General features: G+C 39.3%; 1 protein-coding gene across 3 annotated transcripts in view; it reads right to left on the bottom strand.

The window, feature by feature from the left end:
• DENND4A (DENN domain containing 4A) overlaps positions 1–14,109 on the bottom strand; it is a 50,529-nt gene that overhangs the window by 25,565 nt on the left and 10,855 nt on the right. For all 3 annotated transcript variants that reach the window (XM_064721794.1, XM_064721795.1, XM_064721793.1), the window contains exons 3-9: positions 10,683–11,015; positions 9,864–10,113; positions 8,782–8,851; positions 7,059–7,228; positions 6,140–6,378; positions 4,221–4,287; positions 24–82 (exon numbers count right to left, since the gene is read on the bottom strand). In XM_064721794.1, coding sequence (XP_064577864.1) covers positions 24–82; positions 4,221–4,287; positions 6,140–6,378; positions 7,059–7,228; positions 8,782–8,851; positions 9,864–10,113; positions 10,683–10,990 — 1,163 coding nt within the window. In that variant the 5' untranslated portion in view covers positions 10,991–11,015. The remainder of the gene's footprint in view (positions 1–23; positions 83–4,220; positions 4,288–6,139; positions 6,379–7,058; positions 7,229–8,781; positions 8,852–9,863; positions 10,114–10,682; positions 11,016–14,109) is intronic.

The raw sequence follows: 14,109 nt of genomic DNA on the forward strand, positions 1-14,109 counted from the left end.
ATTAACAAGATACTGCTACTTGCCTTAGTGGGAGTGGTGATGACACAGGCTGGCTAAGAATCAAGTTATCGTGTGGAGATAGCTGGGAAAAGATTTTAAAATACATTATTTCTATTCTGAACTTTGGAAATATTTATCAGATATAACAAAGAACACTGTAAAATAATCCAAATTAAGCTGAATTTTGTATACCCCAGTTGTGTATCACTCTAAGAAGTGCTGTGCAATGATATGCATCAGGATCTTTTAGTAAAAACTGGGCAAAGCATGATCTTCCTTTTTTGGCCAGGACTGAATACATTGCATATTCATAAAGAAGACTTTAAACTAGCTAATGCTGCAAAAATTTGAATATATTAACTGCTGAAAAATGAAGCCTTCTGTACTTTAAGGGCTGTGAGAACCCATATTTCATATACAGTTTCCAGGAGCTGGGGGGGAATTCTTTCTGGATTCAGGGGTAAAGAGAGGGACAAAAATTCATAAAGGGGAGAGATGGCAGCTCACAATGTAAAGCTATATTTTCTTCAACAGGCATATGAGAATTAAGCTCTTGGCTGGTAGAAACTGCTCAGCTCTGATAGAATCTTTAAAATGTGCATTGGTTGAAGATGCAAGAAGACCTTACTAAATCACATTTCTTTATCACAGTGACATGGCATCAAGCAAATCATTCACATATTCAGCATGAATAGGAAGACTCAGGTAAGTACAAAAATAGCAATAGACAATTAATTTATCAAAGCCCAGCTGATGTTTCCAGTCATAGTAAATCCAGAGGAACAAGATACCAGCTGGATTCATCCTCCTGCACTTTCTGTTGTTTAAAAGCAGTAATAACTCAGCCATAGGAAGTTGTACAACTGAGCTGCAAGTGCAGACCATTTTTAGTAACATTTCAGGTTTGAGTGTGGTTCCCCTCAGACCCACTGCAGGTGACCAGGTAATAGAAGCCAGGAGACAAGACTGATGACTTGGAAGCTCAAAGTCACCCAATGCTGTGCCTGGAGAGCCACCAAGCACAGGGAATTAATGAGGAGAGTCTGCAATGCTGTTTCCCTGCACCTCTCACATCCCACTCCCTGACAAATGTGGATGGCCACACCACAGGCTGGATTTGTCAAGTAAGTCACCTTGGGAGCATCAGCACCATTAGCTTGTGCAGTGGAAGAACTCAGAGGACTCATTTTTCCAGCCTGAGGCAAACCTTCACAAACCACCCTCTGAAAGGAAGCATCAGCCTGACATTCTCGGACTTCTGTGCTCCAGCAAAAGCACATGAACACAATGAAGCATCCATTCAAGGGGCACATCTCCCTCAGGCAGGAGGGGCACTTATTGCCCCCCTTCCCCAGGGGGAGAAACATTTTTCCATGTGCTCTTGAAGGCTGCAGGTTGTGACACATTAGCACAGCAACCTCTGTGCAATGAGGGGATGCAGCACAGAGTCCTGCAGATCTCAGGTCAGAAGGAAAGATCTTAGGTCAGAAGGAGCCCATCAAGACTGGCAGCTGGAAGCTTGTCCGGTTTTCGGCTGTTTGGAGGGCCTGGAAAGGCCCGGGGTGGCCTTGGGGCAGCCGCGTATCAAAGGAACAGAAGAGGCCTCAGTTCTTTTCTCGGTCTCGGTGTTTATTAATTGTTTATCTAAAAGATTTTCTCTCGGCCCGACAGAGCTCTGCTCAGCAGCCAGCCATGAGCACACTCCCCCCTCCTCCGGACAGTCACCCATCTTTATACCCAAAGTTACGTGTACAATATTTATCATTTTTCCCCAGTACCTTTCACCCTTATTGCCCGGTGCACTTTCAGTAATGACCAATCCCAAAGTGCCACCATGGCCACAGAAGATGGAGGAGAAGAAGAAGAAGAAGGACAGGACATGCCCCAATTCCTCCATCTTACTTCTCTAAACCCCCTGTACAGAAATCCTAAACCCTGTGTTTCACTCTCTAATTAACCAATCCCTTCACCATTCACCCCGGTGAAACCCTCCTATCCTCATACAGGTGTCGTCTCCTGTGTAGGATCAAAGTCCAGCCACCAGACACTTCTGGAACATTCCAGGACTCCCGAGCCCCCCAAGGGTGCTCTCGGTGACACCTCAGTCCTGAGGTGCTGAGATCCCACAGAAGCTGGCAAATAGGAACATTCCAGAGTGTTTTACTAATGGCTATAATTTCTTTGAGATTTAGAAGTTTAATTGCTTAGCAAAAGACTACCACATTTTCCATTAACAGGCTTCAGAGAGAAATGGACTCTTGAAAGCTTGCCATTTTCAATGCAGGCATTTCCCACACTAATTCTGAGGAAATGTCTAAGGCACAATCACCTGTGATTTTATTCAGTGCAGTTTCTAAAACAACTTAAGTCCCTGGAAGCAGCTGGAAGGAAGAATTTATTCACAGATCTCAATTACCACTGCCTACTGTCAAAGCAGTGTTTTCTCCATCTGTACTATCAGCTCCTAAGGCTGTACTAATTTAATGCACAAAACATTTTGAAAATAAGGTATAACAGACATAATTTCCACATCACTTATAACTAGATCTTCAGACTTCGTTCCAGGATATAAACCCATATATACTTTGACTAAATTCCCTTAAACTTCAGACAAAAAAATTAAAAAGTTTTTCTCTAAACTCAATTATAATCTCTTTAAATAGGTGTTTAGCGTTTCCTAGCACAAACACTTTATTGAATATGAATAAAAAGACCCCAAATCTAAAACCAGAAGTAAAAATGCTGGGTTTTGAATTGAACTTGAAAATCATAAGAAAAGGGTGAGAAGTGCCCAATACAGTTTCAGTATAAATGTTCTCTAATCCCTTTCCAGTAAGAGTAATAAATATCACCCCTTTAGAATACACTAAAGAGGATCTTCAATATTCAGTACGTGCTATAAAGACATAACCCAGGATTGTATTTGCTCTGAAAGACTTCACTACCATATGGGCCACACAATTAGGGCTCAGAACTGCACAGGGCTCTCCATATTTTATGTTATACAAGTAATAACAGAGAATAGCATCATTTTGCAACTATTTAATCAAAACCACAATTGGTAGAATACTATGACTGCAACAGAGCTCTCTTTTCTCTGCAATAAAAATTTTAACACCTCTCTTATTTTGCCTCTTTAGGAGGGAATAAAGAGATTTAATAACACTTCAGAAGTCCTGGAGACGAGGATTTTTTCTCTCTTACCACCAGTGACAGGGCTGAGATTTCAGAGAGCAGGCAGCAATTGCTGGGATGATTTCCCTCCCACAGGGAGGATTTAGAAGTTTAATTGCTTAGCAAAAGACTACCACATTTTCCATTAACAGGCTTCAGAGAGAAATGGACTCTTGAAAGCTTGCCATTTTCAATGGGAAGCAAGGGCCAGGTGTGACAGAGGGGCTGTTACTGGGTGTGGCTGTGGCAGCCTCACTGAGCACAGAGCCCTTGGCAAGAGGGGCAGTCATGGATGCACATTTCACAGCTGCTTTCAGTGTTATTTATTTATTTTACACTCAGCCTTCACATCCTCATATCTTCCTTCCACAATTTCAAAAGATATTACCAAAACTTGCAACCACAGTATTTATTTCCTTAAAGTTAATTGTTGTCAAAGGCCATGATCTGTTTTGACAGCCAGGGCACATTTCTGTGCAGCCTCTGAGCTGGAAAGGACCTGAAGCAGAAGGAAGGATTTTTCTGGACCAGCCTGCTAGGACACGAGATTTTGGCTGTACAAACAGGCTCTGACTCTCAAGTAGGTATGTGCACGTGCTTGCACAGTTTTCCCAATATTTTTAACTTTGGATTGCCACCAACTAGGAAACTTTCTGTGTGCCTGTGCACATTAATTCTTTTCCTCACTCTAAACTTCCTCACCTTCAGGGAAAAAATGTCAGTAAGACAGTAGCAAGAAGAAAACAGTTCTAAGGCTATTGCAAAAGTCACACCAGGTGCTGACTTGGAGTAGTTTTTCATTAATTTCCATATACTCTGAAAAAAAATTAAAGTTCTAAGCTCACTAAACAGCTTCTTATAATAACTCACTGAAGTAATTAACTAAACTGAATTCTATGAGAAACAGAATTCTCACATTATGTGTATGAATTTAGGAAAAAAGAAATCCTGAACAAAAATAATTTGGGCACAAAAATTACATTTTCCATTTATTAACCTGCTTTATCTTCACCTTAGACACAGTTATTAAAGAAAATGACACTTACCTGAACTAGAATTCTTGGCCTCTGAGGGGATGGAAAAGGTACTTTATGCATGAAATGGGAAATGTGTCTACAGGAAAAGAAAAATACTGATTTAGGAGAAATTAAGCTTAAACTACTTCACCTCAAGACAAAATTTTTGACAGTAAGAGAAATCATTATATTAAAATGGCACATACTCAGAAACCAGAGCAAAACCTCCCAGCACCTAAACCCTATTGGGATATTCTGACCTTGAAAACCTATTTTTCTACTGGTCACAAGAAAATGGGAGGGCAGATTCTCTCTCAGAATACAAACTCTGTTTGTGAAACTGACAAACTACAAGGAGTTTTCATTTGTAAAGTAGAAATATTGATATTTGAACATCACAGGCCCATTTTAAAATCCTGCTTCTGACAGAGTTTGAAATAGCACTAAACCTCAGAGACTAGAACTGGTTACTTGCAAAAAAATATTCATGGCTGAATATCAAGGAGAATCATTAAGCTCATCCATTTTCTTCAGCTCTAAATACAAAATGTTATATAAAATTGCTGATGAAAAAGCTTTAAAGTTCTTTCACATACTACAAATACAGAAAAATGTTTTTAGAATTTGACAAAGTTCTCAGTTTCATGAATTAATTAAACTTACACAAGTTCTAGAAGTGTAATTCCACACAAGAGACACTTCCACACTAAAAGAAGCTACATGGGGTAAAAACCCATGAGAAACAGGTATTCCATCCTAAATTTCACCTTATAGCACACATTTTATCAGGATTTCTACAAATGTTACCAGTATTATGACACAGGCAACTACATTTGGAAGAAATTCAGCCAAACCCACAAATAAGCATTGATTTGGGTTTTATTTTATTAGCAGTGTATAAAGGTGGTGGCCAAAGCATGGAACATGCCACATAACCAGGGAAAGCTGCCCTGGGCTCACTGAAAATGTTCAGGCACAGACAAACCTTCATCATCATTAAAACAGCCAAAGGAAGCAGGCTGGATACTACATTAGCATCCTATGTTTAAATTACCCACAGTAAACTGACCAGTTCACAAATCAGAGAAATTCAAATAAACCCATAAAATCCAAATTGATTTAGCACTTCTCATATCTACTTAGTTTATTCATTCTCAAAAGTTAAAACATCAAACCCCTTAGCTTAAAAACAAAACAAATATATATATACACACATGTTTTTATTATTGGAAGTTTACTCTATCAGAACTTTCAAACAAGTTCAGTGATGGGAACTGTAATGAAGGGGATAAGCAATCACAAGAAATACTTAATCCACACAGTCAAAGTCTCCTGAAAGTTAATATTTAAGTTGAAGCAGAAAAAAACTGAAGTGTAATAAAATAGAAAAGTAAATAGTGTATTTGAAACCTGCTGCATTAAAAGATTAGATTATCCTAGAAATGTTACATGGCATTACATATCAATTGCAAGTATTGACCATTTCTTGGTGTAAGGATTTCCTCTGCATTTTATAATGTGAAATCCTTTAAGTTAGAAAGAAATTAAGTTTATTTATCACAAGTACAAGATACTCAACCTGCTTTATAATCTCTCATTACACTACAAATAGGCATTTGAAAAAATGCAAATCTACTCATTTAATTCTCCTAACCTGATGTGTGCAAGATTAAGAAAGGATTTATAATCTTGCTCTTTATAATCACTATGGCTAAAGGGTGCAAAGCTAATTAAAAGAGCTTTCAGAGTCCTTTGCAGGCACTTAAATCACAAATAAAAATCTAGACTTTTTCAGAAAGTAGGTAAAGATATGTTAATCAAAGGAGAAAAGTGCAGCCATTACATTTAATGTTTGAGTACAGTAACAAGGATATTACAGGAAATTTAGAAGAAAAAACCCACCCTCCTATCAACTGCAATTAATGTTATGAATTTTGGAAATGACTTACTTCTCAATGGGGAGGACATGTGGCCCAGAAATGGAGTAACGATACAGAAAGGTGAGAAACTTCTTGAAAGCATCAAAGAAAGGCCAGTGAGAGAGCAGGCAGATGCATTTGTTTGTCTGCACTGTTCTGCACGTGTCTTTGCCCTCGACAGCAGCTGCTAACCCCAGCTGAGATTTCTGTTTCTCTGTGAGCTTCTCTTCAGGATACAGCTCATAAAACTGAATAGCAGCACCATACACCTGCAAACACATTGTGGATGTGAAGTCAGTAACTCTGCCTCGATCCTCAAAGCAATCCAAGAAACCCCAAACACACAGAAAATCCAGTCTGCATTACTGTTTGAAGAGATACATCAATGCAAAAGATGGCAATCTTTTGAAGCGACCCATTCTGGAATATTCTTATGGCTGTGAAAATCCAGACTGCCTATTATTTAATTAAAACACTTAATATCATATAAGAAAGAGTAATTTACAAAACAATTTATTTGAGAGAAACATAATGATTATAAAGAGTACAACTGCAGTCAACTGCTCCTCCAATTGCCTTTAAAGCTATTTTAGGAATCCTTTACACACAACTCAAAGCCATATCCCCTGACATCCAATTTACTTTTCAGAACAAGCATGTACATGCATGGCTGTTTCCATGCCTGCAATAAAAACAGCATTACTTGCATGTATATGCAGTGCAATTTTACAGCTCTCCCGTTTCACAGGCTGACAGGAAAGCAGAGGAGCTCAGGTTTATGATCAACTGAACTACTGCAAGTCACTCTTCAAAGCAGCCTTGGAATCAAGCCCAAGAGAATAGATTCAAGCTCCTCTATGAAAACATTCATAATCATCATCCTGAACAGATAAACAACTGCATTTTTTCAATTAAATTAATAACTTTTTTTTTCAAGGTTTCAAAATACCTTTTCTGCAGAAGCTCCAGTTAGTACAAATGTAGAAAAAACTGGGAGAGGGTATTTACTGTTAGATGGCCAACATTCAATCGTTGCACCCATAGGGAGACAAAAAAGAGGCACAGATTCTGGTAATGGGAATGATTCATAATCTTCTTCAGGATATCTGCATATTAAACCTATAAACAGAATGAGCAAAGAAGCAGTTATAGGAAAGCCAGCAGAAACAGGTTTGGAATAGCTCATTCCATAAAATCATTACCAGAAAATTCATAGATGAGCACACAGAAACTTCAGAAGATGAGTGAAGGTGTAAATAATTAGGCACAGGGAATAGCTGGAAGGGCCAGATGCCCCCATAACCTAAGGAAAATCACCTGATTAAAGCATTACACTGAAATTCTACTTTCCATTCTAGAAACTATTCATAACTGATTTATCTTTTCCAGTTTTCAGGCTGTGTGTATCTCACCTGTTATTATATAATAGCTCACATTCATGGTGAGTATGGGCAAAGACTGAAAATCTAGTTTAAAAAAGGTAATGTGAATACTTGAGGAAAAAGACTGATGTTTTCAACTCTAACACCAATTAATTCTGGCCAACAAAAATTCCCTGAAAAATGTATGTTTGCTATTAGATGGTTTTTTAATACCAAAAGAATGAAGTCAATTAAGCTGATCCACCTCAGCTGAGGACTCAGCTCTTGTGCTGCCAGGCCACTGTGTTTAGCTTATTTAAACACAGCTTTAACATGAAGATCTGAAGCAGAGGCTTTTAGCACACAGGTCTCAGTCACAAGGGAGGCTGTGGCAACCCATCCTGTCTGACTGCCAGCCCAGGGGACTCCACACTGAGAATGGATACTGCATCAAAGGATTTAGGATTTCTCCGTTAGACAGCACAATCTCTATACACTCTAATAGAAATGGAATATTAATAAGCAATAAAAATTTGTAACCAAAAAGGGCAGTGAATCCCTTCACGCCAAGAATCAAAATCTTGTGCAAGCTACCACTAGATGTGAGGCCTTTTAAAATTTTGATTTGTTTACAAATGTACTGTCCACCCTTTAGTAAGTCCTGAACTGCTGTTTACAGAGAGCAGCCTCTAGAAGGGATGTAAGTGGATTAAAGCTTCAGTGTGAATCATGCTCATGACTTGTGTGCCAAACAACATCAGGGTTTAAAAAAAACCCAACAACAAATGCAAAGCTAACACGTTTCACCAGTCATAGCAAATCTAATTCTGTCTTATAAATAAAACAATAAAATAAAGATGATACACGATCCAAAAATACTTAAAGAGCTCAGTGCCAATGATGCTCGAGGCAATGTGGAAGTCTGCAGGATTCTTCAAAATGTTTCTTAAATAAAGTGATCATGAAAAGGCATCAAATAATTTCTGTGGTATTTTCTTCTGCATATACACACATGTCCTTTAGAGACAGCTATCAGTAACACACACAGAGATGGAGACACCCAGGTTTGTAGAAACCTATCAAAACACACACAAGCTTCCCAATTAAACACAAATTTTAAAACAGCATGGTCATGACACCCAGTTCTAAGGCCTCTTTTCTGACATGATTTTAAAAGAATTCTTTAGGGAAAGATTCCTTTTTGAATAATGGCTAGATAGTGTCAATTCTTTAGTACAAAATGTATTACATTACAAATGAGCCTGGACATTCTGAATTGAAGATAAAAAAGGCTACACAGTAGTTACATACCAGCTTTATATGATATGGTGTTGGTTTTTGCCACAGACTTTTTATAACATAAATAGACGGCTGAGCCCCACTGTAAAATAAAAGAAGTTACTGGATTAAGTGATGGAGTATAACAAATAACAGTATATACAGAGTATAACTGAATATAACTAATAATAATGTTGATAATTATAAATATTTAAATTCTCAACTTCTGGACATGAAAATAAAGAATAAGGAAAGCCATAAGGAAAGAATAAGAAAAGAGCAGCACCCATAGGGGGAACACAGAGCTTTTACAGAAGGGAGTAACAACTTCCAAAAGGCAGCACTCCCATAACCCAGTCAATATGGCAACTATCAGAACTGAGAAATCCACTGGCTAATGCCTACAGGCATTTATTTAAAAGCAAGCACAAATCAATTCCCATGATCTTGATCTTTTTTACATGATCCCACTTGCAGAGCAGTCAGCATCCTTCTCAGCACACCAATTTCTGAGGACTCTGCAAGAGCCAGCACATGGGGCTGCAGATTTAACCAGGAAGCACCTAAATATTCAGTTCTGCAAATCAAAGTTGTATGAAACCTGTGTATTTTAGCAGGTCAGGCTTTGGAACCATATTAAAAATTTAAATGTGCTTACGGTAACAGCTTCCAACATCACTCACTACAACTTTCTTTAAAAAAGAAGTTTGTGAAACTACTGAGGAGAAAAACATTTATAAAATAGCATTGGAGGTAAAGGGAGGAGTTGGAAAACAAAACAGAAGCTGATTGCTAGATATGGAATTCCCACAACAGTAAAAGCAGTGTCAGAAACAGCCACATCTGTAAAACTCCCAGTTACACACAGCTACACAACAGGTTCTAAAGGACCAATCCAAAGATGCTGGAGTCAGCATTAACAAAACCCAAACATTTGCTCTAAGGCTTTCAGAAAGACTTTGGGAATGCAATCCTCCAACTCTTCCAATATTTGATTTATCTTTGGAGACCTCTTATGAAGATTTTTCACAGGTACTCCAAGAGCTGCCACATGTACTCCACCAAGGTCACATCAGTGAGTACCAAGCGTTCAAAGCCCAGCTTTTGAATCCTACCATGCTGTTGTTCAGATTCTTGTCCACCTTGCAGAAGGTGTGTGGAGGAGTCTCTCCCTTGCTGGGGATGATGATGCAGATGTCTGTGACAGCCAGGGAGTTCTGGCTCATGCTCTCGGCAGCCCTGCGGAAGGTGATGTACACGCGCTGCGAGGAGGCGCTGCCGCTGATGTTGGCCGGCCGCCCGTACGGGGTGCTCTGAATGATTTCACAGCCCTGCTTCACCCTCTCTTTCCCATCATATAAAACCCTAGGTAAAAGGGGAAGAAAAAAAGTCACATATTAAAAACACTTTGAGTTTTAATCACAGCTCTTGTCTCATTGCTGAGCAAAACATTTTTGCTGACAAGTTCAGGTCACATTGTCTCCAACTGTATTCTAACAGAAAAGCTTCATTATGAAACTATACTGGTTTTCCTCATGTATAATTGCTTTTAAGCATTTTGTTTACTGCAAACTAGTGCTATTTTCACTTCTACTAAAGATTCATTGCCTGATCCTAAGAATGTCATATAACTTATCTCTTTCCAATCTGTGTTAAATAGGTTAAGCACCTCATCCCAATCCAAACATATACATTAAAAATTATAAATGGCTTTGAAAACTCCAGAATGGGAAGGATTAAATTTGTCATTAAAACCCACTCAGCATGCATTTTCCCTTCCATACTGGGTTACAGTATTCTCAAGTCAACAAATACCTTCCTGTTTAGAGTTTTGCCTTGTATTTAACAAGTATGGCATTTCCGTAAGGCTGCCTTATCTGCTCCTTAGACAAATAGAAGTGAAAATCACCCGGTGGAGCAGGGAAAGCACTCACCCCAGATCAGTGAGTGGAGGCTTATCCCTGCCTCGGCGATAGCAAAGGTATATCTGCGGTCCTACCAGGCTGCCATTGTTGAGATCTGCAGACAGGCCCGAGGGAGTGACCTCTATGCATGTGTAGCCCTGAGGAACCTCCTCCCCCAGGGATTTGTTGAGGACGGTCACGTCTGTGATGGGCTCCTTTGGCTTGGCCATTTTATGGCAGGCATCATTGAAGTGGATCTCCTCCTCCAGGGGCTTTGAGATATCCGTCAGTCCTGCGACCACAAAGTAATCAGCAACTCGGGCCCCTTTGTCTTCCATCTTCCATCACAAGGTGTTGCAGCTTCTAAGAAAGAAATACAGGTCAGAAATGGTAAAGTTATGGCTATTTTTAAAACCAGAAAATCATAGCTTGCAAATAAAGAAAATGCTTTCTGCTCACGCATGGAACATTGAGAAATAGGCTAAAAATGTTTTTCCAAGACACCCATGTGCACTGGAATTTTGCTAGAGTAGCTTCAGGAAGTTTACTGTCATCAAGTTTCAGACTTTTAAAATCAGACAAGCTATTTAAGACTCCCTTTTGTTAAAATAATTTGTTTGGGTGCAAAATTTTATAGCAAGAGAAACTGTTACTACACAGGAGTTTCAAGAGCTTGCTGACATTCTAAAACTGAACAATCAGAATTTAAAACAGTTTGAATGGTTGACAGAAGACTTCAGTTTTCATATAACTTTTATTCCCATTGCTTTATCTCCCTTTATTTCTTGCTCTAGGTAGCAAGTATTAAGACTTATCCAACTTCATGCCATGATGACTCTTGGATTTGACCAAGATTTTTGTTAAAACATAATAAATTCAGACATTTCTTACTGGTTATTTGGAAAATTATGTCCCAATTTGATAATGTGCATTTAATCAAATTGTTCCAAGCTGGCCTCAGATTTGCAGCACCAGCCCCTGCTCAAGCAGGAGCAATGTCAGGCTGTGCCTGGTCACCCCTACCACCCTCATCCAGCAGCACGAGAGAGGCAATTCCCTCTTCCTGCTCTCGCTTTGTAGTTGGTTGTGTTTTGCTGGACTGGCTTGAGAAGCTTCTGACGTAGCAAGGAAACAAGTACAGGTATTTTATTTTAGGCTTATTTACATTGTTCTAGAAAATGCCAAGAAGAACCCCCAAATTATCTTTTATTTTCCTATATGGCTAATAAGCACTATGGGACACTTAAACATGATTACTGGCAAGCAATCACCAATCTATAGGAAAGCAACAGTCTGATAATAACTTCAGCTTGTTTGAAGAGAGAAGGCAGTTACAAAACTGAGCTTAGTTTAACCTACATGCAGTTATTTCAAACACATCTGGAATATGTTACTCAGCATATATATGAAAGTAATAACTACAAATTCAAACTCCTCCCTGAGTGATATATTCAAGACACACAAACTCAACCTCTGCATATGCTGCCTATTATCTCTGTGTCCATCTGGCTCCAGCAAAGCCAGCCAGGCTGGGAACAAATGCATGCAGAGTGGGAGATGTTTAACAAAGCATCCTTAAGCTCTGGCACAAGACCAAGCACTGACATCTTTCAGCTCATATGACAGAAGTTCTAGGTATTTTGTGGCATTAACAGTGCTCTGTGAAACTACATTATAGCTATTGTAACATTGAGGTTTTTTCCTTTTCTTACCAGCACCATTTCACAGAACTACTTTCACTGATTTCTAGAGTGATTCACTATGCCTTTTAGAATGAAATTATGTGTAATTTTTGATTACTAAACACTTTAGTAATCAAAAATTATACAAATGATGGCTGTTAAAATTGCAAGCAGGACCTATAACTCCAGTGTATTAACAGCACTACTCTAGTTTAATCACTACAAATTATTAAACTGCAGTTTAGCATTACAAATAAACAGAATTATGTGTATGTACATATATATAAAAACATATTGAAGAATCATACCTTTACACTATTTAAATCTCACCATTATTCCATATAAAGTTTATACCAAAAGTCCTAAATTCAAACATTCCTTTATTCCCAAAAGCACTTTCAAGAAAAACTGGGACAAGCTCTCCTCATTTAGAGATAGTTAAAATTAGAATCCCCTACATACAAACACCTGCTATCACATAAATTTGCTTCCTAAGGTTATAGCACGTAATACACAAGTCAGCAAGACTTTCATAATTTAATGCAGATTTTACAGAACTGAGGGGAAAAAAAGGCCTGGCTGATGATGAATGATCCCTTCATATTTACCCATCCCTGCAAGTGTCCAAGGCCAGGGTGGACAGGGCCTGGAGCAGCCTGGGATAGTGGATGGTGCCCCGATAACCTTCAAGGTCCCTTCCAACCTAAACCATTCAGGATTCTACAATGGTTTTATGATTTTTGTTTTTAATACAAAGGCTTACAGCTAAAAATGGGATAAGAAAAGAAAAGTTTGAGTGGTATTTTAGTCTAAGGCTGACAGACTTTACTAGAGCTACTGCAATAGACAAATTTTCAATGTCGGGTACTGGCAGAGCAGATCTACACAAACTCTATGCTACAGACCCTAGAAAGAAGGTATAAACTGTGAGCTAATTCAGTGACAAATAATCCTTCTGTGAAGAACATTTCACCTAAACTGATGGAGAATTTCTGTAGAAACTCCTACCATGAAGCCATTCCACAGTGATTTTACTTGTGTATCTTACTCGGTGATTGGTGGTTGTGTTTTGCTGGTGTGAATGTCAGGACAGCACCTGAGATAACCCTGGGATGGGGACAGGCATCAGTCCAAGGAGAGAGAGTTCTTGCCTTCTCTCCCCTGGTTTTCAGCTGCTGTGTGGCTCTATCAGCCAGAAAACCCAGGAGCTCCCTCCTCTGCAAGGGTTTCCACACAGCCTGGCCATGGTGTTGTGTGGGAGGTCAGGAATGCTGCTCATGTTCCATCCAGGGAGAAACAGATTTTTCCCTACAACTTCCATATTGTAATCTTCTTACCCTCACTCATCTCCCTATAACATCTCACCACATTGCAAGTCATCTTTGAGGGCAAAAAAACTCCCAAACTAAACAAACATGAAAAACACAGCAGAAAAGGTCACACTGCACAAGAAGGTTGCTTGAGACTGTGGGATCTCAGCCCCTCAGGACTGAGGTGCCACTGAGAGCACCCTTGGGGGGCTCGGGAGTCCTGGAATGTTCCAGAAGTGTCTGGTGGCTGCACTTTGATCCTACACAGGAGACGACACCTGTATGAGGACAGGAGGGTTTCACCGGGGTGAATGGTGAAGGGATTGGTTAATTAGAGAGTGAAACACAGGGTTTAGGATTTCTGTACAGGGGGGTTTAGAGAAGTAAGATGGAGGAATTGGGGCGTGTCCTGTCCTTCTTCTTCTTCTTCTCCTCCATCTTCTGTGGTGATGGTGGCACTTTGGG

The sequence above is a fragment of the Zonotrichia leucophrys genome, chromosome 10 (genome assembly GCF_028769735.1).
Source record: "Zonotrichia leucophrys gambelii isolate GWCS_2022_RI chromosome 10, RI_Zleu_2.0, whole genome shotgun sequence".
Classification (NCBI taxonomy): Eukaryota; Metazoa; Chordata; class Aves; order Passeriformes; family Passerellidae; genus Zonotrichia; species Zonotrichia leucophrys.